This window comes from Crocodylus porosus, unplaced genomic scaffold, assembly GCF_001723895.1.
Source record: "Crocodylus porosus isolate Cpor-Errol unplaced genomic scaffold, CroPor_comp1, whole genome shotgun sequence".
In the NCBI taxonomy this organism is placed as follows: Eukaryota; Metazoa; Chordata; order Crocodylia; family Crocodylidae; genus Crocodylus; species Crocodylus porosus.
The window spans coordinates 42,715,365-42,739,150 of NW_017728947.1; the positions used below are offsets into that span (position 1 = coordinate 42,715,365).

Sequence of the window (23,786 nt, forward strand, 5' to 3'; positions counted from 1 at the left end):
TGTTGTTATTGCATTATGGATCTCAGCTCAGTGGACAGCTCTTTAGTTCCTACTGGAGTGGACAGTAACATTCCCTTTCCTTTGGTTCCTTCTCAGCATTTCTCTGAGAACCTGGATCACTTCTCTGAGAACATGGAGGATTTTTCCAATGAACTCTTCAGCAGTTTCTTTGATGATCCAATGCTGGTTGAAAAGAACCCTCTGCTGGACATGGACCTGGACCCTCCCACTCCTGGCATCCAGGCAGAGCACAGCTACTCGCTCAGTGGAGACTCTGCCCCCCAAAGTCCCCTCATGCCTGTCAAGACTGAAGACAATGCTAATGGTGAGCTTGGGAGATACGCACATCACAGTGTTCCAGAAACATATATGCTATGACCCAGCTATGGTATAAGAGCTGATGTTTGCTAGGAGAGGCACTGTTTGCTTCCATGGCATGGGCTGTACTGCACAAAGGTGCTGCCTGCCCAGCCCAGGGTGGGTTCCCATGCATAAGGATGCTGCCTGCTCCTTTGACATCACAGCACCTGCTCTCTGGATAAATCTGATCCATCACTGTGAACATGGCCTTTATTTTCTTCTCATTTTCTGTTCTAACATAATAATTGCTCATTTTCAGCATTTAACATTACTCACACTGCTGGTTATTCTCTGTGGCATAGTGCTTTGTGTGGTCCTGGTAAACTACTGGCAACAGTGCCATAGGACTTTGCTAGACTGGGTGTGGATGCACTAGATTTAGGTCCATGTTTGGCATTGCTAGAGAGGCTTGGCCTGGGTATAGGGAGCATGCGTCCCTGCTTGCTGCCAGAGCTGGTGCATGTGGAAAGCTAAATGGCTTCCTTAACAGCAGATGGCTTAGCAGGAGACAGAGGAACAGTCATTTCAAAGCCTATTTTTAAAACAATTCATTTCAAGATAATTTATGATGGTTGGATATTTTTAGAGCAATCCTAGCAGAGAGTCCTGTAATTTGTGGCACGGTGTGGGTGTCCTAGCAGCTGATGGACATCAGACTGCCTGAAAAAACTATGGCACAGATTCAGTATATACAGAAGAAGAAAGATGTTCCTTTTACCAGGAGTGAGGCCTAGGATAGAGGTTTCCCCAGTGTGACCAGAAATTGTCCCTCCTCTGTAATATAAACACTAAGAGAGGAGGAGAGAAACTGCTATTTGCTGCCTCTGCTCCTTGTAAACTGCACAGTCAACAGCTTTGAATTCAGTACAAGTAACTCAGTGCACTGGAGGGTCCACATGTCAGGCCCAAATGCTATTCCTTAACTGTAAAATGTTTTACAGTTAAACATTTACTGTTACTGCCTGGACTTTAACACTAGCACACACGAGTACTCATCAGGAGCAGGTATTTTTGAGCAACTAGCAAAAGCCCAGAAGGTGTGAGCATATGGATAACACACCATACTTTATGTGCTTTATGTACTTTATGTGCACGCACATGAGTAAGTAAATAAAATGAGATGGAGGAGAAAGACTGTGATAGTGGGGTTACAAACAAACAGGATAGAGATGTGGGGAGCAGCAAAATACAAATCTAAGCAGAAAAGTTGCCAACACAGGGACTGGTTTCTGCTATACACAATCACCTCAACCACTGCCACCTTTTCCCAGGTCTTGGCATCTCTCTGCTTAGATTGCAAGTTCTCTTGGACAGGATTCTTTTCTAAGGGAGAGTTTCTCCATCGTGTGGAGTGCTACCATAATATGCATCATGTGAGTCCCACTCATGCCAGCTGAGCTGAAGTGGGACTTAAGTGGTATAGCAGCCTGGGATTAGTCCAGCTATAAATTGCATCTCTTCTGACAATGTGTGGAATGCACAGTTTTCACATGTACTTGTCCTTGGCCCTGTCCCTTCAGACCTATCACTCTACATTGTATTTAACAGTCCAATGCTTAAAATGTAGTGCCCATGAATGACTTTAATGGCAGTCAGGGTTAACCATGCCTTGTCTGCCTGCAGAGCTATTCAGCTGTCCCCATGGTAGAGCTGGCTGAGGCACGTTGCACGCCCCCTTTCTCTGAGCTTCTCTGCTGTCATTTAAAACTTCAGAATCCTGCCCCTTCCAAAATCACCACCCACCTACTATGTTAGGTTGGGAGGTTCAGATTACTTTTCAGCCTCAGGAATAGAAGGTTGTGTCATGCTTTTGCTTTTCGCATGGCTAATGGTTTGTTGATATAGACAGGGATCTCCCGTTCTAGGTCCCAGACTTCAGTTCTGCAGATCAGTGTATACAGGCATGATTCTATAACAGTGGTAGGCTGTAGGTTTCCAGGGAAGAGGGTGTAGGCCTGGATAGAAACTAGTGGGTGCACTGTTGTTATGCAGAGCGGACTGTGCAGATAGTTTCCTGCCAGAATCTGCGGTTCTGGAGGACAAAGAATAAAGAGAAAAGAAGACAGTACACTTAATATCTCCTCCTCCTCCCTCATTTCCCTTCACTCCCCTCCCCACCTCCAGAGCAGCAATGGATTTCTGGTATCTGTGTGTGTTCATCTGTTATTTTTAACTGCACATACATTCCAAATATTTGAGTATGAACAAAAAATCTGGAAAAGACTGTTGAGGCCATCTCCTGGCATCTTGCACAGAGCAGGATGCAGTCCTATCTGCAGTGTTTATAGATTGCCTAGTATTTGACGTGTCCTCCGAGGATGTGGAATATAGATGCATCCATGGAAAATGGCTTCTGATCATTCCCTTTTAATGACCCTTGTAGGCCTGTTTATCTCTAAGTCTATAACTTAATCTCTCTCCTAATATATCTTGGAGGGTAGGAAAAAGAGAGGGTCAGAATGTGCATGGGTGTGGGGGGAATGAAGGACAGTTTGTGCTTGTTTGGGTGTCTGCTTCCTGGGTTGTATGGAGAGCTAGGGCCTAATGTGTCTAGACAAAGAGAACCACTTGCTTGCTCTCCTTGCCTTACATTGGTAAGAAGTTCAGGAGACCACTCCCAGGCAGAGGGGTTTCTGTTCCTCATATAGAAAGCTTGCCAGTAGCATGGTCACACAGCAGGATGTGATCAGGAGAAAGGCAAGGTTTGTCTGAATTTGTTGGACACTGAAATTTCTGGCTAAGTATGTCCCCTCTTTTCCCCAACATTCAAAATAAATGACCCGTCTACATTTACAGTTCAAGCTGTGACTTGGTCTCCTTAAAAAGTTACAGGTAACACAGTTTGGTTTGTGTTCACACAGCAGCTTTCCTGCCAACACACATATGTGGGTGTACATTATGTGGGGCGGGCAATTATTTTGGGTGGAGGGTCACTTACTGAGTTTTGGCAAGCCATTGAGGGCTGCATGACAGGAAGCCAGGGGCAGATAAATATTAATTTTCTAAAGTTTTTTGGGGTCCTGCAGGCCAGATAGAATGGCCTGGCGGGCCACATCTGGCCCACAGCCCGCATTTTGCCCACTCCTGGTGCACATGCATACCTACAAAGCTATTTAATCATGTCTGCATTGGTGCATTCTGGGAAATTCTGAGCAGCTATCCTCAGAGTTCATCAGCAGAGGACCGGATACACCTCTAAAGCAGCCCAGGGCAGTGAAAGTCAAAAAGGAAGGTGGAGTAGCCAAAATTAATTATACGGGCACAGTGAAGGAGTCCTGGCTATGCAGCATACTAAGAGTGGGCCAAACCAGTTACAGGAAAATAGTATAGGCCACTGGCGCAGACAGCTGCTATAATTAGGACCAGAGTCTAACTCCATTGTGCATGGGCACAAACCACAAGCTAGTCCGCACCTCTCAGGTGGAACAGTGCAGAAGGTGTAGCCTAAGAGGTGTTTGGGTAAAGGAGGCTGTAAGCCACCTTTGCGACACCTTCATTCTGACTGTCAGGGGCTGCTGCAGTCCCCAGCATAAGTGACTTATGCTCTGACTTGTGGCAAACTTCTTATTGCTATGTAGAGGATTCTCCTACTCCACTTCTGCCCCTGGCATGCCCCAAGCCAGGGGGATTCAAGAAGGGGAAGTTAAGGGTTGCATACTCTGGTCCTGTGCTAGAGAAGCACTCCCCTGAGGTGTTGTATCCCATTTGCAGGTCTTATTTGCTGCCAGAGAGCATCTAGGGTTAGGGCAGCAGGCCAGGATCTGGATTCATGCTTAGAGCCAACTAGGACACTAACTGATGACACTTAGAGTAACTCGTATGGCAGTGCCAATGAATTTCTCATGTTCAGATAGCAGAGGAAGGGAAGGAAAGGGGATTAGGGAGGAGGATATTGGACCTGGGCCAAGTACAGAGTAGCTTCTTGGCAGGCTGTGGTGCCTGAGAAGCAGGAAAGTTGAGACCACAACTTCAGAGCGGAGTCCAAGCAGCTCTCAGTTCTAACAGCTTTGCTTCTTCACTTCATCCAAATTGATCATCTCTCCTCAATTTAGTCCCAGCTCCTAGGATCTTGCATTCCCTTAACTGTCCTCACCCTAGCCCCATGCATGGAGGGCAGTGCCCAGGCAAACTCATTCAGTGTTCCTAAATGCTTCCTTTCCTAATTCTCTCTGTTGAAAACTACAGCATGCTACTGCCTGGGAGAGGGAAGGATGATAGCACTTGGGGAGAGCCTGAGGGAAGTAGCCACAATCAGGATCCCAGTTTTGAGATATTCATGGAAATGAAAACAACATGGGTGAAACTTCTACCTAGTGGAAAAGTGCAGCATAAGGCCTGTCCACTACATACATCCCATCCCATTACACTTGCTCACCTTGCTAGCTGCCTCAGACAGGAAATCACTCTTTATTACCAGCAGAGCGCCATCCATGTCTGTGGCACTGGGTATGTGCATTAAGGAATACTCATCAGCTGTTCTGTTTTGATGGATATGGAAACAGAAGTAGCTAGGAAGCCAAGTGGACCAGTTTGGCATCCTTGTTCCAGTAAAAGAGACAAAGTCCCTCTCTGTCCATTGTTCTGTGCAGTCCCATGGGACCAGAGCAAAGAAAGACTGCTCTGATAACAATGGTTCTGGACTGCATTTCAGAAGCTTCCACTGCATGTTAGGGGCTGTATTCTCTCCTGCATGTTGTGACAAGCTGGAGGCATGAGTCCCCCAGTTCTTGAGATACTGTCACCACACATGGTGGATTTGAATGGTTCCTTTTCCCTGCTCTACAAACAGTGCCAGACACTGGATTCAAATCCACTTTGAACAGAAGGCATGTAGGTAAAATACATTGAAGCAAAAGGCTGATACTTAAAACTCCCAGAAGAAAATGCCATCCAAGAAAAGCTTCAGCCTAGGGTGTCCACGTACTGCTGGCTTATGCCACCCAAGAGACTTTAGCAACTCCCAGCCTTTCCAGAGCTTGTTCCTGTGGACAACATATAGAAGCAATTTCTGCTTGTGTGGTGGAGCCAGCCCCTTCTTTGCTAATCACCTGGTGGGCTCTGCTTTTGGGCCTATCTTGAACTTCTTCATAATGAAGTATACATTTGTTGCAACAAGCTCCCAAGAGCCAGTACCACATGGTGAGTGTCATCTTTCCTCTGGAACCAAATGCAAATCTTTTTCACCAAAAAGAAGTATCTCTGTGAGACTCTTACTTGACATTATGGGTGGATGAAATTTAGAGATATACATACTTCAGAGGCAAACTCTTGTCTCCCTCAGACTGGGGGATGAGCTTGTGTACTGGCATCATTGTTGGGGAGCATTAATGCCCAATTAGCTGTCTTAAACCTTGAGAGCATGTGCATGCTTGCAAAAGAGCTTAATGCATAAGACATACATTCAGATCTCCTCTCCCCACTGGAAGGGGGACCCTTTTCTGGGAGGGCAAAGGCTTTTGGGGTCCCATTCTTTGTTCTGTCACTGCTGAAGTTTCATGAGGTTTGAGATGCGTGTTGTGCTTGTTTCAGATCTGGAGAGTGGAGTGTGGTCCTTAGGACACAAGCTGTGCTCCATCATGGTGAAGCAGGAACAGAACCTGGTCCCAGAACTTCCAAAGTCCCAGCTTACAGCCAGTTCGGTGCCAGTGCTGAACCTCAACCAGCTGCAGAGACTACCAGCTCCTGAGGAGGTGAGCCTGATTTACCCATAGTACACAACTTCTGACTTTATCTGCAATATTGTGGCCACAGATAATTTCAGTTTTCAGCTTGACGTTAGGATCTGTATTAGGTCATTGAGATTGGGCAGAAGGATGATGGTAATGCAGAGTCTGATACCCAAATATTTCAGCACAGGGAATTTGCCCACTTGAAATAGCAATTAAAGCTGACTTGGGTTCAGTGTTAAACTGATTCCATTCCTACCTGAAGTGCAAAGGGGCTGACTGTGGAAGCACTGTAAGACCTATCTGTCTCCAGTACAGTTGACTTTGATCTCTTAACCATCTGTGTTTGCCTCAGGGACATTAATTTGAGTCTAAGTCAGAGTCATCTAGTCCTTCACTTGCATTGCAAGTTGCTGGAAGGCCCTTTCCTTCTAATCTGCTGATATTTATTGAGCCTTCCTTGGTTTGTTTTTCTCAGGTGGGGATACCAATATGCCAGGGAATTTTTAAATGGAGTTCCTTGCGTTAGATACATTCAAGGAAGGTAGCATTCACTAGTGGACTGAATAGGAACCTGGTACTCCTGGGTTCAATCCCATCTCTAGCATAGACTTGTCACTCTTTAGTATGCCTGTGCCTGGGTCTGACACACCACCTCTTGCTTTTCCAAGCTGTGCAAGGGAAACAATGATCCTTCTTCATGGTTCTGATTGTTTTTGTTTGGGAGGATTCAGGAGGACCCCATGCACTAAGGGTTAAGTATTATTAAACTAATTTTCAAGAACAGAGGAACCAAACCTCTTGCTACTTCTAAATTTTTCAGATTTTTGTTTCTCATCAGTACCCTGAGACCACTTGTACCCATGAGATCCTGGGTGTAGCTGAGGCACTCAGTTTTTCCCCAATTCCATCCTGGTCTCTTTGGCCCTGGTAGATTTGTCAGGTCTCATTTAGTTAAGCTGCCATGTGTCTTGCAGCCCATCAGATACCGTCAGGCTTCTGCAAGGTTCATTGCTCATGGTCAGCATCTTCCCTTTAAAATGATTCTATGAAACCAGTCAACCTTTTGAGCCAACAATGTGCACACGGTTCCTTCATTATTTATACAGCTTGAACTTGCTGTGCCTTCACATGGAGATCCATTCTGTGTGCTTGTCAACAGTACCCAGAGCCCTTCCTCAGCTATTTGTAGAGTCTGGGGCAGTTTTCAGTGTGTCTGTTCAGTGTAAAAAAACTCTCTAGTCTGTGGTAGCTTGGGGGAAGGGAGGCTAGGAGCAGAGGGGTAGCTCAGCCGAGCTGGGAACAAAGTGCTCTTCGTGTTAACTCTTAATCTCATTTGATCAGAAACAGCTGTTCAGTGGCCCTGGCGAAAGTCCTAAGCAGGAGAAGTTTCACACTGTTTCTACAAAGCCTGCATAAATACTCCCAGCTCTGATTAAGGTAGATCAAAGGAGGCTATCCTCTTCATCAGGAGGGCAGTTCAAATAATGCTTTCTGGGTTGAAAGGTAGGGTAATGGCACAGAAGAATACAGTCCTGTATTTTGGAGGGGTTATGCAAGGGCCAGAGAAGCATGGCTGTGTATTACTTCCCTGCCCTCACAGAATACACTTGTCTGCATTCTGTTCTGTCCAGAGATAGAGGGCAGGACTATGCACAGTTTTTTGGCTGCCAATATGCCTGCCATCAGTTCTGCAAGGAAGCTGGGTAGATGGGTTGCAGGGCTCAGGTGTGGAAGAGGGCAGAGCAGAGGGTTAGAGAAGTGTGGCTGCAGTCAGTGCTCATGATGGTGGTTTGTGAATGGTAGGGAAGGGAAATGGAAGAGAGAGGCTGAAGTAACTGTATACTTTTGTTTTTTCATAGACTCCTATAGAAATCACTCCACCACCTGTGATCAAAGCTGAGCCCAAGGAGGTGAACCAGTTTCTAAATGTACCTGCAGGTAAGACAATAGAATCCACTTGCTGACATTCACTCTAGTCAGGTATTCCCCAGGTATAGGTTGCTCCTAGCCATGCATGCAAGTACACACACTAGTATCCAGGTGCAGCGTCTGACATATGGAATAACAGCAGGGCCAGCTGAGGTGGGTCAGTATAGAGCCACACATACCTTAATGCAGGATTGCACAGGTGTTCTAGGTGATTGGCACCCAAATAGAATCATTGCATGTACAAACTGGCACATGCAGAATTGTTCACACAACAAGAAGAAACAATGCCACAGTTGCAAATATACCTGAGAATGCCAAGCACTTAAAATCCTTACGGGGCCCTTGGACTTATCCAGAAGCAGCCATTCCAAAGTCAGGAATTTCAAACTTCAGTCTGAAAGAAACTCAAGCATCTGAAAGTATGCAAATACACAATTAATGTGCTATTAAGAACAAGAACTCTACTTACAGATACACAGCTGTGACCACTTCCAAGTACAGTGAGGCTTGCAGAAGTGGGGGCCCACATCCTTATCCAGAGCTGAGGTAGTTCTCCGGCACTTGATGGCTGGTTGGCATGCTTGCAGCAGCCCTTTGGTAACCCTTGCAAAACTGAGAGACAGTATAACACAATTGCTGCACTGGCTGCTAGTAGGTTTCCTGTTGGAATTCAAGGTGTTAAGTTTTAACTGTTAATGCTGGACTATAAACATTTTCAAGCGTGGCAAGTGTGCAAGTGCCTGGGGAGCTTTAGGGAAAGTTCTCCAGCAGCACTTTTGGCATGTGTGATGCACAGTGGAAGGTGCATTGAGGTACTGCAGCTGCACAGAACAGATTTTGTTTTCTATTTTGTTCTTGTATCAGGCCTATCTGGCATTGTGGTATCTGAGAACCTTGTAAAGCTCCTCAGCATGTTGGCAAACTTCCTAACAGTGGTAAAGCACCTGGCAGTTCTCTGTATTCTGCCCTTCCTAATTTGGCATGAAATGCATTTTCAGGCAGTTTTTTTTTTTTTGCCACTTCTTATGCCTTGGGCCCTATGTATTGCCAAGATCTTTCTAAGAAACTTCCCTTGGAATCTACCACACAAATCTTTTTGTAACAAAAACTGGGGTGAGGGAAATGATTTAGAAGGGATTTAAATTATGATGCTACCTGTTTTAAACTTCTCTTTGGAAAAACTGCCCACTGGCTCCAGAAGGTGAGTAACATCAGAAATACAGTCGGGCAGCTCAGCATGGAGGAGAAGGGGTGAATACATATGTGTACGCATGGATATATTCAGAACATCTAGCATTTATTCTAAGGTATGCGCAATTCACACTAATTTATACCGTTGTACCTGACAGCCACCAAATGGGGTGCCTGCAAGAATGCCAATAAAATTTGCTTCTTTGCTAGCAGTGACAGATCACATCTCATCAACCTCATTCTTCCTTGGATGTCCAGGTGTCCATGGAAAAAAATAGTGGGCCTAGCATTATAGCCAGAATGTTGGCAAATACAAGCTGAGGTGATATTAAATCCAGTCTAAAGCCTCTCCCATTGATTTAAAAGAAAGGAAGCTGTTGGCTTTGAATTCCCTGCGATGTCAGCTCTGATGTCTATGTTGAGTAGAACTTCAGCCCTCCTACGTCAAAGGCGTTGCTGAAGTTTCTGTAACCCAAACCCTCTGGGACTGAAATTTGAAATGATTGCTCGCTTGGACTGTCTCAAGCTGGACACTCGGGGGACATGCTTGAAAGTAGCTGGCTTTCCAGTGTAAAAGTTCAAATCTAACACCTTGAATTCCAGCAGGAAACCTACTGGCAGCCAATACAGACTGTGGAGTGATTGTGTTATAATGTCTCTCAGTTTTGAAAGGGTTACCAAGGGGCTGCTACATTTTTCTCTAGCCCCATAGAAAGCCCCCTTCACAGTAGTGTAATCTCCAAACTGTGAAGCCTGGATAAGCTTAGCAAAGTCATTCTTGTCTCAGAAACAGTTAAAAAATGTGATTTGGCTGTAGGCATTCCCTGGGCATCCAGGAGCAGTCCTGGCTTCCACAGACTCTTAAAGTGCAAAGAGGAAGAATGGGCTCTTTGTATTGGGGCTGGTTGTTTCTTGGAAGCTGCGAATATTACCTCTGTCTTTCCTGAACTAAGCCTCAGCCAGATTGCCTTTGGCCATACCCCAATCGCTTATAGCCGCTACTTTCTTCCTTCAGTCCTCTCTCATGGAAGTGCCTTTCCTTGGTGCTGCTCCACACCCATCTGGAGAAAGCTGATGTCTGTGACTCATATACTGTCCTTATATCCCACTAGACGACTTGGTGCAGATGCCTCCAACTCCCCCCAGCAGCCACGGCAGTGACAGTGATGGATCCCAGAGTCCACGGTCCCTGCCTCCCTCCAGCCCAGTCCGGCCAGCTGCTCGCTCTTCTGCTGCAATCTCCTCCTCTCCTCTCCTCACAGCACCACATGTAAGGAACCAGAATGTCACTAAGATACAATTTCTCCCCATGCTTCTTTGTGCTCATAGGGAACTACTCAACTCCCTATGGCAGAAAGTTAAGGGGTTAAGTTAGTTTTACTGTTAGTCACTTCTGCTTAGGCCCAGGAATGAAACAGGGGAGCTCCAAGTCAGGACTGAAGTGAATCAGCAAGTCAGAAATAAGCAGGGTGACACACAAGGTTTGTGGCTCAGCTTTGGGATTTATCACAGAGGGATGAAGACTTTTTTGTGTCACCTGCAAATTAATGTTTTGCTCTAGTTGGTGTTATGTTTCTCTCTTGCTTTTGGGAACATCAAGGTCACTCCAGAATGCTTAAGGGAGTTCCTGGTAAAGGAATAACTGAGAATTCCCACAGGAGGCATATGTATTCGCTTTTTCATGTACCACCAAATTTCCTAAAGTAAACGATAGCTTGTGGGCAGGCTCACCTGTGGGAAGCTGATGTCTTGCTATGCTGAGTGGGAGGCAGCAGGAAGTTGGGTCACTGGAGTCAAGTGGCTGCAAGGGTCTGGGAGGGCAGCTGGGGTGCAGAGTTCTGGTGGTGGCAGTGAATGCCCATGAAGTGCACAGATCCTTGCCAATGCCCAGATGCACTGATAACTTCTGCTTGTGTGTTTCAGAAATTACAAGGGACTTCAGGTCCCCTGCTCTTGACTGAGGAGGAAAAACGCACCCTGATTGCTGAGGGCTACCCCATCCCAACCAAGCTGCCCCTGACCAAAGCAGAGGAGAAAGCACTGAAGAGGGTCAGGAGGAAAATCAAGAACAAGGTTTGTTTTTACTTGTCTCTTAACTATGTAGCTGAACGTTACATTGGGCCTATGCCATAGCTAGTCTTGGTGTTAGTTCAGGACCCTGTTATTCCTGTTGCCTTTGCTTACTCTCCCTAGACTTTGCTGCACTTGTTTGTATCTCTTTTCAAATAAAATTATAAGCTCTTTGGAGCTCATAAAACATGTTTCCATCTACAGCATTTAGCACAAAGGATGCCCACCTTTGACTGGTGCCACGGGGAGCAACCAATGGTAGATGAAGTTGGCCTAGCTGGCCCTTCAGGTCCTTTTCCTATGAGACTGTGATCCTATGCACAATAAGGACAAGATACAGGCTGTGAGATTTACTTAGACTCCCAGGTTAGCAGGATTCCCAGGGGGAAGCCAATGAGCCTCCACAGCATGGATTAGTCAGTGGTTGTGATGCAAAAGAGGTCTAGGGCAAGGCATTTTCCAGACAGCTCCGTCACATAGCTGCATGACTCAGCTGGTTTCTGAGAGACCCCAAGGGACATTTTAAAAAGGGTTAAGGCACATTGCAAGAGAGGGTTCATACCAGTTGACCCCTTCTTGGCTTCTTCCTTCCTGTTTTGTGGCCAGGAGCCTGGGAGGAATGACATTTTGGAAGATGACTGCCCACTTGACTTGAACAGATGAAAGTGCCCATCTAGAAAGAATGGGAGGATGGGGAGATGTTTTCAGGCTCCTGGTGCTGATTCATGTATCTTTTTTTTTTTTTCCTTCATCTTCCAGATCTCTGCTCAGGAGAGTCGCAGAAAAAAGAAGGAATATGTAGAGTGTCTAGAGAAAAAGTAAGTGTCTTCTCGTCCCTCTTAAGCATCTAAGCAGGGGTGGCCTCCATATCTTCCCTGCTCTAAAGCTCCTCCACAGTTCAATCAAAAATATTTCCTCTGCATTGAACCAAAAGATGGCTGTCAGCTTCAAAGCTTCTTCTCTTGACTTCTCAGTATTGTACAGAGGTGATCTAAACCACTACAGCTTACAGTAGCAAAGGCACTGCCATGTTTGGGCTGGCTTTAACAGTCCTTGTAAAACAGCACTCTTAAGTTAAACATGTGGTCAAAGTGTCAGGGGTTCCAATGCCTCTCTTCTTTCCTGTGGCTTAAAGCATAGCCTTATCTTGATGACGGCTTGCCTGATGGATGCTTGTGTGCATCCTCAGCACACACGGCTGTTGTAGGCACTGGAGAAATTTTATGTTTATGTTTGGGGGCCAATTAATCATTGAATACTGTAAAACAAGGTTTGAAATACTATTTTCTGCACTGGTGTTTGGTCACTTCCCAAAGCTAGTATCTGTTTCTTAGCAAAACATGTTTGATATGTGTTCCTTGTTTGCCCACGGGCATCCTGTCATACCCTTGCACTGGGTTCCTCCTTAAAAATGCACTTCCTTCCAGCTGCCTTGTTCTGTTGGTAGAGCTTTAAGGCCCATAGTGTAGGTAGTATGTTTGGTGAGGCTAATCTGTCCCTGCTAGAAGTTGCTCCCAGTTTGCACATGGAGGACGGTATGGGACCAAATTCATTTTAGTTACAACCTGCTTGTCCTGTTTGTTCAGATGATGACTCAAAGTTCATGATAGTCAGGAAAAAGCTGAAGCTGAATTTGTTTCCTAAAGTTCTTCAGCTGGAGCTTGGGTTTTCTTCTTAAAACAGGAGCTAGAGGAATACCACTTCCCTTCCCAGCCCTCAGCTTTTGTCTTGCCATGACAAGATCAATGGATTGTAACATAATGATATACTCTTAGGGAAGAAATAATTGAGGGCCCCAATTCTACAATCAGATCCATGAAGAACAGCCTCTTGTACCTCCCTTGCTGGACCTCTCCCAAGCACAGGAATCTGTCTGCTGAGCTCCAACTGCATAACTATATATTTTTTAAAATATCTCATCCTTCCCCTATGTTGTTAACACTACCAGTTAATAACCTGACTGGAGATTAGGAAAACAGAAAGATTTTGGAGAACCTACTTAACTTTTCACCCTGTATTGCTATTTGCTTGTTTTGTCTAAGTGGGGAGAAATGCACAATGAAAACAGATGAGTGGGTTTCACTTTAAAGCTTTCACATGCTTATATAATATATCAGCTAAGGGTGTGTGATCATATTGCCCTCTGGCGGTTGGCAACCCACATGGAGAAGAGTCTGTCACTTCCAGCAAGGCGGTTGCTCTCTTTATTTACATAGGTGGAAGGGTCTTTATCTCCTGGCTGGTCAAGTTCATTCCCCTTTCTCAGTCTTGGTGTCTGTGTGTGAATTGGTGCTGACATAACTAGTAGCTCTTGCTGTAATATTTAGGTTGCAAGGTATGTGGGGTTTAAATGAAAACTAAAACCAGTATTCACTGTAATTAAAAATAGTAACTGAAACATTTTATTGACATTAGTTTCCATCACTGGCAGCTTGCACAAAGTCCATGCTCTGAACCTAAAACATTCAACCAGGAGGTGTTCCATTAAAAGCACAATTTATACACTACATAGATTGTTCAAAGAGTGGGTAAAATCATATTGCATAGTTGCATGTGTTGGAAAACCTGTATTATCAGGGTCTTGTCCATGACCATTGTTCTTTCTGGAGTAATTTTCCTTCCCCTATTTCCTGTAAACTTGCTGAATGTTTTCCCTATGTTACAATAAAAATAAAGAAGGGGAAAAAAGAGGCCATACAGACTCTCCACTGCCATCTAAGGACTAGGATCCAAGCTGCTCAAACATATGGGCTTGTGGTTCTCCTGAATACTGCTAGCAACTAGGGCAGATGCTCCTTCAGTTCACATGGTCAAGAGGCCAGAGCTCTTCTTGCAGAAGGTCCTCTGGTCTTGTTTCCCAAGTACCAGGGGCAGAATTTGCTGATGATGTTAGAGATGCTTTTGAGGCATTGTGTTCATTCTAAAATGTCCTACAGGTGATTAGAGCATTGATGACTTGGGCAGTTTCAGGAAGGGTCTCTTCCTCTGACTGTAGGTGTTTGCACTTCAGAGTGCAGCGTGCTATAGAGATATGTGAGCTAGCTGTAAATGGGATGAGAAGCAGGGTACACTAGCCTGCATGCAGTTCTTGCCACCACAGCTAGAGGGCTCTGGTACTTGAGCTCCTTTGTTTGCACCTAGCTTGAGTATCTCTATACTGTACCACAGGCTGCTACGTAGACATACCTTGGGTCTACTGGCTACTTTGGTCAGTCTGCAAAGTGCAAATTTACCCTGCCTTCTACTTATTTTAGAGCCAGAAAGAAGCCCCCAGGGGGAAGGAGAATTACTGTACATTTTCTAAATAACATGAATTCAGTTTTGTTCTGACTCCTGCCCCCAGCTCTTAGGATCAAATGTAGCCAAGCTGTTCTGAACTGAGAACATAGCTTCAGGGGACACATGGGCCATAGGCTGTTCAGGGTCCAGGCAACAGTGGAGGAGGTGCAGTGTTTGCCCATTTGGTCTGCCACTCGTAACTATCTGGCCTGGGATTTTATCTTCGCAGGGTTGAGACTTACACATCGGAGAACAATGAACTCTGGAAAAAAGTGGAGACCTTGGAAAACGCAAACAGGTGAGAGACCCTGACCCAAGTCCTGGCTAGAGTGGGGCTGCTGGGAAGAGAGGACAGGGGAGCTTTGGGAAGGCAAGGCAGCCCTCCCCCAATTTCTGGCAGCTCTTGGGCTGCTCAGCAGGTCCTGGTTTCCCTCCAGTGGCAGCTGTAAGTCAGCTGGGTTTGGTTAGTGAGCAAGCTTGGAATGTTTGTGTTGGGACAGCTGGGCAGGGGCTATGGGCCGAGGGGGGGCGGGGGAGCTCTGCGTGCTCCCTTCCTGCCTCTCCCCATTTGTTCTGACCCTTTTTCTAGACTTGCACTGCCATTCAGACCCCTTCACTCTGCCTGGGATCTCCAAGGCAGCTCCCATGTGGGAGGGCCCTTGCAGGCATGACACCCATCTTGCATCTCCCTTCCCCTGTCCTCTTAAGTGGAGCGTGCTGTTCAGTGATACACTCTAAGGGAGGAATAGGAAGCAAGGCACGTACAGTGCCAGCTTCGGATTTCCCCTGGAGAAAGACCTGAATGGACAATGTGACAGGGCAGACTTGTACCTCTCGCTCCTCATCGGACCTGGGCACAGATCCCAATTGCACCTGACCTAAAGCAGCTCCCTCTGTCTGGCACCATTGCAGCACTGCTGTCTCTACGGCCTGTGGGAGCACTCTTTTTGGTTAGCACCAACAACTGTCTTGCTGCTCCCCACCCCACACCTGAGACTAAGGGAGCTCTCTCCTATCCTCACTGACACTGCTCTCAGCCTCAGAAAGTGAGTCTCTTCTCTAAGCCCCAAAACAGGCCTCTGGCTCCCTTAGCTGAAAATCTGGAGAGCATGAGGTCCTAGTATTCAGTGCTGGCAGCCTCTCTACTCTGGGAATTTGTTTCCTGTGAAGCTAGCAGGGAAGATGCATCCCCACACAAAAGCAGTGGTAAATAGCATTTGGAAGAGTGCTGCCTTCTTTCCTGTGCAGTTTTGGTACAGCTGATCCAGTATCAGTACTGGGACTTTCCCACTCACCTCCAGCTTGGGGTAGGAAGCCCTTTTGCAGGTCTCTGTTCTGGCTCCATGCACACACATTTAAATATGCACCCCCTGGCCACAGAGGCATCCATGGGGATTCCTTTGAACAGTGGGCCTTCTGCCAAAGTGAGGAGACTGCTGTCATTGACCCTGTTGACCAAACCCACATCTCCACTTGACCTTATCACACAGCTGGAGCTGGCCAGGGGCTATTGGGCTCCCTGCCCTCACTCTGATCTTCTGTCAGGCTCTTTGTCTCTATTCCCCTGATGCTGAGGCCTTGACTCCAGCTTCCAGGCCGGAAGCTGCTCTCTGGAGACCTCAGATGTCAGTCAAATGCCTTTTTTAACTTCTGCAAGCCAGTGGGCTGGCGAGGCCTGCCACCTTCCGGACACGAGATAAGCTGCAGCTTGTTCCTCTGTTCCTCCCTTTTTTTGAGACAAACAGCCAGGACTTAGAGGCAGCACTGTCAGCCCCAAGCATTCAAAAATCATGAGTCAGCCCTCCGCCCCCTCCCCCCGCCAATCATGGGACTGGCTTAAAAAACTTAATACTTTGCAAAACAAGAAGCAGAATTCTTTTAATATTTTGCTTTGTGGTTTTACTGAAACAGACCCCTGACACCCCTTCCCCCGCCCCCGGCCAATGAAATCTGAGATTGTTTTGTAATTGCCCGACTCCAGGCCCTGGGACTTTATGAAAAACAGAAACTATCACAAGACTTGCCATCATATCACAAGAGTTGGCAATAGTCCTGAAGAGAAAGTAGTGGGCAGTTGTCACAAAGGAAAGCTGGGTTCTCCTGGCTACAAAGCTGGAGATGCAGGATCAGAAGCCCACCCCAGATCTCTTTTCCAGACCAGCGAAGGGTTCTGCCTGTGGCAAGGGGTAGTAAAGACTGTGTGAGTGTGTGGTAGTTTTCAACAGGAAAGAGAGAACCTATTGTGTCCCAGCCAGTGTGGCTAAGGGAAAAAAATTATTTGTTCAGTTCAGCTCTCTGCTTGTGCTTGGCTACAGTCTCTGCTCTTTGCCAAAAGAGAAACTGAAACATGATCTTTTTTAAAAAAAAAAAAAATCCTCCCTACCCCCTTTCCCTCCAGCCTGATGCACATTGGGATGTGAGTGAGGGTCTGGAATGTGCATCTTGCCTTGGGTACTGAGCCCAGTTGGGTGACCTGGCCTGCAGTCTGTTTCTGACTTTGGATGTAGAAGGGTCTCACTTACCCTTCTCTTCACACAGTCAGGTTAAAGCAGAAGAGCAAAGGTGGTACCATGAGAAGTATCCTGCCCCCCCCCCCCCCCCCAGTCCCATCAGTGCCACTTTCTCTGCTGCTCTCATTTTCATTTTTCGTCTGCTCCCTAGGCTCATCTGGTGGGAAGGTTTGAGAGTGTGGGGGGAGCACTTCTTATCCAGGGCAAAGCCATGGTGCATAGCGGAGCCAGAGTTTTGTTTCCCTCAGTGATCCATGCCTTAGCATTATCCTATTCTTTTTGGTTATTTTTTTTGTCCTAGGACTCTGCTCCAGCAGTTACAGAAGCTCCAGGCTCTGGTGACTGGGAAGGTCTCCAGACCTTATAAAATGGCTTCTACACAAACAGGGACCTGCCTAATGGTATGTGTTTTATGTCCTCCATTCCCTATTGACCATCTTCCTTGCCCATCATTCCCTTCCCAGAGATCCCAGGTGCTGTTCTGTCTTGCATGCCTTGCTGCTTGAGGCAACCCTCTCCAACTAATGGAGTCTGCATGTGTCCAACAGAGAGAGGAGTTGCTTAGGCTTATTTATTTCCATGGAATCAAAAGGAAAACTTACCTGCACACATCTTCTCTAGGGATTATCGTTATCTTTCTTGATGCCTGGAAGAGCCTCTTTCTACCTTGGAGGCCCAATAGAAGAACTGCCCTTCCAGATTTGACCAGGACTTGTCTAGCCCAGTATATCTTGTCCTACACTGGCCAATTCTGGATGTTTAAGAGGTGGTGCAAGAAGCCCTGCAGTGGGCAGTTATTAAAATCAACTACTTACTGAGGAAGTTTCTTCTGAACCCCCCTCAGCTAGAGGTTGAGGCAAGGGCCAAAGCAAGAGGGTTTATGTCAGTAATTCAGTTTTAATCCCAACTTCTTTATGGATCCTCCCATTGTGCATAAACATCTAATTCTTTCTATAAATCCTGCTAAATGCTTAGCCACATGGAGAGCTTGTGGCAATGAGTCCTACACGTTGTCTCTGTGCTGTGTTTTAAAAAAAAACAAAACAAAACAAAACCAACATTTCTTTTAAGCAGATTTAAATCTCTTGCCTCTGAATGTCACTGAATTCCCTTTTGTTCTGGTGTTATGAGAGGTTCAGCTGGAATATTTGCTTTACCCTCTCTGCACTGTTCATTACTTAACTCTAGTTTTTTCTATGTCTCCTCTCTGAAAAAGGCTAGCACTGGTTAGTTTAATCTTCTGTCCTATGAAAGTGTCACTATACCTCTTACCACTTCCCTGTGAACCCCCTTCCATCTGCTGTTTCTTTTCTTGAGAGAGGGTAACCAGAAATGAGCAGTTTTCCAGGTGAGGGGACACCATTCCTTTTATACAATGGCATTATAATGTTGGAAACATTATATTTATCTCATTCTTCAGGCAAACATTTTGTTTGCTTTTTGTTAACCATTGCACATTGAGTGTAAGTGTCATTGAGCTCTCGCAACAATACAGTTATAGTTGATTTTTAACATGACAAGATGTGTGAATAGTTCAAAGTATTCTTACACTCTACTGCGTGTAACTTGTGGTTGTCAACAACGAAAGTAATTTGCTGCTGTGCTGCCTATTCATCTAACTTTGTTAAATCCCTCTAATTCCTCATGGTCATTTCTAGTTTTGACTAATTGAACTAATTGTTACCTCCCTGTTTTGCAGATTATTGACATATTAAGTAATACTGGCTTTAATATGAAAGTTGAGGGCACCCCACTTTTAGACTTTGACAATCATGAAAGTTGACTGTATATTCTTAGTCTCTGTTTTGCCTCATTGAAAGTGTTAGAACTTACCTCCCATCTTCTGACAGTAGATAGCAGCTGTCTGAAGACATTCTTGTGAAGGATTTTCTCAAAGGCTTTTTGAATGTCTCGCTATCTGTTTTCCTTTATCCACTACTTTTGCTGATGCTCATCAAGTTGGAATCAGCTGGAGAGACTATTTTATTTTCTTTGCAGATGTTTTTCTGATCTGTCCTTTATCTTATTAGTAGGTTAAATGTTTATAATTTATTATTGATTCCTGTTTCTGATACAGAAGTAAGACTAGCTGGTTTGAAATTCTCAGCATGTCCCCCTCCCTTTCCTTTCTCACCAACACCTTTTTAAAGTTTTTTTTAAAGTTGTTAGCTAGGGCATTTGCTACTCTCCAGTACTCCCTGTAGGAGAATATTTTTAATACTTTTTTTAATCAGCTACAACACTGTGTTAGCTTGCCCCTAGAAGCTCTAAAGAAAGGTATCTGGGCCTGGTGACTCATTACTTCTTAATATATCAGAGTTTGTTCCAACACCTCAATTGCTGACAATTATTCATCTTTATTACCTGGAAAGTGTCAGTCTGAGAGATCTTCTGATGCAAAGGCATCATTTCTCTTTTCAGCAATACCTGATCTGTCTTAGTTGTTCCCTTCATGCTATGGGAATCCAGCAGACATATCAGTTCTCTTGCAGACTTCCTGTTTCTGAAGTATTTCAATAATTTGTTGTTTTGGGTTTTTTTTTTCTATTTGGGGCTATGATTTCTTCAGACTTTCCCTTTAGCCTCCTAATTTCCATATCGCATTTCACCTGCCTTACTTTAAGCTTCTCTGAACTGGCTTCTGAAGGATACCTCTCTGACTTCTTGAACCTTACTGCTTATCATTCTGAGTTACCATTTTTTTTTTTTCCTACCCTTCCCCAAATCCTGTTTTATTGAGGGTTCTGCCTGCCTTCTGTGACCATTATCACATGCTTAAGTATCCTTCATGTTTAATCTAAATGTTTTCAGTTTAGGGTTTTTCCCTAATCCATTTTCCCCCCTTTTTGTAAAAGCGCTCTTTGTACAACTTAGCATCCCTGTGCAAATATGTGGTACCTTTCCACTCCTGTAATTATCTGGTGGCCATTACTATTTAGTGGCTCTGGTAAGCATGACTTCAAACCAAGTTGAAAATACTGTCCTCACTTGAGCTCTAGAATTTTCTGTTCCAAAAAATAGTTGCATATGGTATCAAGAAATTGCTTCCATAACTCTTATTTCATATGAACTACTCAAGTGTCACATTGTAGTAGAAATGACTCATTGTTACTATCTGATTAGACTTTGTCACCTCTGATCTTTCTTGGCACTGGACAGTCTGCTTTTTCTAAGCTGGAGGCAGGCAGTGTAACACTGTTTGTGTACTTGTATTCTTACAACACGAGATTTGTGTCTATACAGGATGTAATGTATGTTCCTCCCACTCTGACTTGGTATCTCTCGTGCATTCTAGCAGCTCTTTAGGTACCTGCTAATCTCCAGTCGGTCATCTAATCTGTCCTCCCCTATAGTTTACAGACAGGAATTACTATCATTCATTGATTAATTGATTTATTTTTTGACCTTCTATGATGTTGTAGTGATTCCAGTTATGTCACCATCTTCTCTGATCACCATGCACTTAAATTAGCTTGTGGTCTTGTCACATTTAACATAGCCAGTAGAGGTTTTTTTCTTTTTGGCCACTTGTCTACTTTTATTCAGCTCCTCACTCTGACACTGGGTGAATCTATCCCCAGTGTCAAGCTGTCCCTGCTCTAGTTCCTGTCACTTCCGTCATAGCTTGTGATGAGGACAGAGGTCTGTTTTTTTTCCTGACTGAGCAGATGTGATCTTTGCCAGCTCTCCCCACCCCCTGTTTTAGACAACTCAATCCACTTTGTGCCAGGAGTCTAGCTCTAAGCTGGTTACGGTGGACTCCATCCTTTCTGTTTAGGCTCCATCTTCCCCAGAATATTTCCCAGTGTCTTTTCACAGCCTCTCCTATCCACACCATGAGATGTGGAAATTGCCCCTGTCTTAATAGCCATGGATGTGAAACAGGATATTCCAAAAACAGCAGCAGAAGAGTACCCCAGACTTACCCCTTTCTGATAATGTATGATTAGCAGAGTGAATCCTTTGCATCTCTGTGCATTTTAAGTGACCCAGTTACCCTTTGGACCAGATGACCTCCCAGTGCCTGCATGGCATGTGCAGGATCAGTACATTCCTTGTGGCTGGCTGCCCTGACTGCTTTCTAACATTTTGCCCCCAGGTGCTGGTGCTCTGCTTTGTTCTGGTCCTGGGATCCATGATGCCATGTCTCCCTGAATTCTCCTCAGCATCACAGACCGTGAAAGCAACCCCAGCACCAGACATTTATACAACCAGTAAGAGTGAGTCTGACCAACATGTCTCTCTCATCCTGAAGGGCTTCAACACTTCTTCTCCAGATACACATACAGTATAAGGTGCTTTCTCACAGTGGAGTCCCATCCATCCCTGCTGAGATTCTGGCAGGGTAAACTTCCTTGCAGCTGGTCCCCATCCATCCCTGCTGAGATTCTGGCAGCAGGAGCTTCCTTACAGCAGAGTCTGCTGATGCCTGCTGGGGCTAAGGCAAGGATTGGGGCTTCTTCACAGCTGAGACTTAAGTAGTGAGAGCATCCCGTGGGTACTGCTGTATTAATTCAAGCTGTTTCACAGCAGTGCCCTGCTCTCACCAGCTTGGATTCTCCATTTGCTGTGGCACCAAAACAGCATAGATGCCAAAGGACAAAAGATGAGAGAGAGGAAAATCAGGGCCTCATATCCAGGGTTGGCTGAGTGTATACTCAAGGCAGTGCGTTTGTATACAAGCACTTGCCCCGGGCAACAGAGCTGGTGTATATATGCTCATGGGCTACATATATGCACTAGTTTATTCATGGGCTACCACCTGCTGAGTGAGATTAGTGGGCATATGCCACTGAGACCTGGTCTTGTTCTTGGCATTTAGTGATGACTTCCTCTTTGACAGTTCAGTCACGGAGCCTCCTGTTCTACGATGAGGGTGCTGGCTCTCTAGAGGAGAGCTACAGCTCCTTCCTACCTGTGGAGCATCCTGATGACTGGGAGACTGACAAGGGGCAGTCTGAGGAGGGGAGGCCTCAAGAGCGCATACTTGGCCACCTGGCAAGGACACATGAGACAGCCAAGTACCTAAGCAAGTCCCAGCTGGAGGGTCCAGACCAGAACCAGACTGACCCAACTCTCGCTCACCTCAAAAAGCAGTTCCATGAAAGGTAAGCAGGTATCCCTAATGTTCCAGGGGCTTTGTCTCCAAACCAAAGCATGACTTAGGAGGGAGAGGGCCCAGCCCCTTTGCTCCCAGTGAGGGGAGCTCTTTGACAAGAGGCTCATAGTTGGCAGAATAGGTGAGCTCCCTTCCTGACCCACTTTCCTGAGTGCATTGGTCAGGGACCTGTCTGTAGAGAACACACAACCCAGTGGAGCTCAGAGTAGATGAGAGAGGATGCAGTTACGCTGATGTAACAACCAATGAACCTGAGAGGCTAAGGGGTTCCCAGCACTTGCAGCGGGGTCGGAGTCTGTCTTGATTAGAACCAGGAAAAAACCACATCACAAAAGTGTTCTTCTTGTTTCCAGTGCAGATAGTGTGAGCAGAAGCCACCAGTGAAAGACACATGCATGTGTCTGGCCTCGCCACTCCTCTCCTCTCGCTCCTCATCCTCCTAGGCCTGATGGGCAAATGCAGGGCATTGTGTGTAGGTATGGGGAGGGGAATAAAGGGAGAAGATGATAAAAGGTATCTTGAAGAGCACCCTCTGCCCCTGAACTGAAATAAAGGGAGGCATCAGATCAACCCTCTTGGGATTACAGCAAAAGTTGGGCTTAGTGGATGGGGAAGGAAAGGTTGCTCTCCCTAGGAATGGTTTGGAACAGTGCCCCTGGCTGGGAGAAAATGGTGAATGCACAGGAGGTTGCAGTAACAGCTGATCATCATCTTTTCCTTCCCCTAGGGAGAGAAGCTCCAGTGACGCAGCTGAATATTTGTAGCAGCTGCCGGACCTCAAGGCCTCGTCTGTCTGGATGCAGGATCCCCTCCTAGCTGAGTGATTTGAGGAGACTTTGTGGGAGAGGACACTGCATTCAGATGCTCCCAAACTGGTCTTGGGTTCATCCTTCCCCTTCTTGCCTGTGCCCTCTTGTTAGTATGGAACACTCTGGGAGTCGCAGTGACTGCCAAAACCCAGCTTGTGCCTGGCAAAGCCAGAGGAGAGAGCCCCTTCTTCTGCTGCAAGTGAACATTTGCCCAAAGGTGTGCATGTTCATTTGGGTCCTGGTCAGGAGGAAAGGGCATCTCTCAACAGACTCCTTTTTATGAGGGGACACTGCCCCATTTTCCTTCCCTTGGTCACATCAGATACATCTGAAGGATAAAGGATGTCCTTGGCTTATTGCCCCAGTGGAGAGGCTCAGGGGATAGTAACTTTGGGGTTAGTCTTCTGGAGCGGTTGAGATTAATTTCCTCCTCACCCCCTCATTAATATTCTCCTGCCTCCTCTGAGAGAAGACCTAGTTCCTTCTTGATCTATTTTTCTGTCAGTGGATGTGCACCCTTAACTTCTAATCCTACCTGCTACAACTAGCTGCGTGCAAATTTAGTGGGGGAGAACTGCCAGAGTCTGATTAAATAGATGTAAAATACAGCCTGCAAGCTCCTGGGAAACCAGAGCTCCAAAAGACATAGCATCATTCCCCCCCCCGGGAACAATATAGGCTGGCCCTGTGATTCTCCCACTTTCCATTCTAGAGACCACCATGAGAGAGTAAGACCACAAGACAAACTAACACCTGATAAACCCCCTTCTACTGATTATTGCTGGAAAGTGCCTTTTTGTGATTCTCCAGAAAGCTCCTCGAGGTCTGTGACCAACAGACTGAGAATTAC

General features: G+C 45.8%; 1 protein-coding gene across 2 annotated transcripts; it reads left to right on the forward strand.

The window, feature by feature from the left end:
• CREB3L1 (cAMP responsive element binding protein 3 like 1) lies at positions 1-23,077 on the forward strand. Of its 2 annotated transcripts, none has more exons than XM_019551255.1 (11): positions 1-325; positions 5,890-6,050; positions 7,889-7,967; positions 10,262-10,419; positions 11,073-11,222; positions 11,979-12,037; positions 14,728-14,796; positions 17,310-17,409; positions 21,108-21,228; positions 21,852-22,116; positions 22,855-23,077. In XM_019551255.1, exons 1-11 carry the CDS (start codon positions 16-18, stop codon positions 22,889-22,891), a joined length of 1,509 nt encoding a protein of 502 aa, XP_019406800.1. In that variant the 5' UTR covers positions 1-15; the 3' UTR covers positions 22,892-23,077. The 2 variants fall into 2 exon arrangements, with proteins under 2 accessions (XP_019406800.1, XP_019406801.1); XM_019551256.1 differs by having other exon boundaries at positions 21,108-21,222.
• Positions 23,078-23,786: the final 709 nt, after the last annotated feature.

Coding starts and splice junctions, on each gene's coding strand:
- CREB3L1 (XM_019551255.1), top strand. CDS start 16: ATGGATCTCAGCTCAGTGGACAGCTCTTTAGTTCCTACTGGAGTGGAC. Junction 11,223..11,978: donor GGAGGAAAATCAAGAACAAG/GTTTGTTTTTAC, acceptor TTCATCTTCCAG/ATCTCTGCTCAGGAGAGTCG. Junction 17,410..21,107: donor AAACAGGGACCTGCCTAATG/GTATGTGTTTTA, acceptor TTTTGCCCCCAG/GTGCTGGTGCTCTGCTTTGT.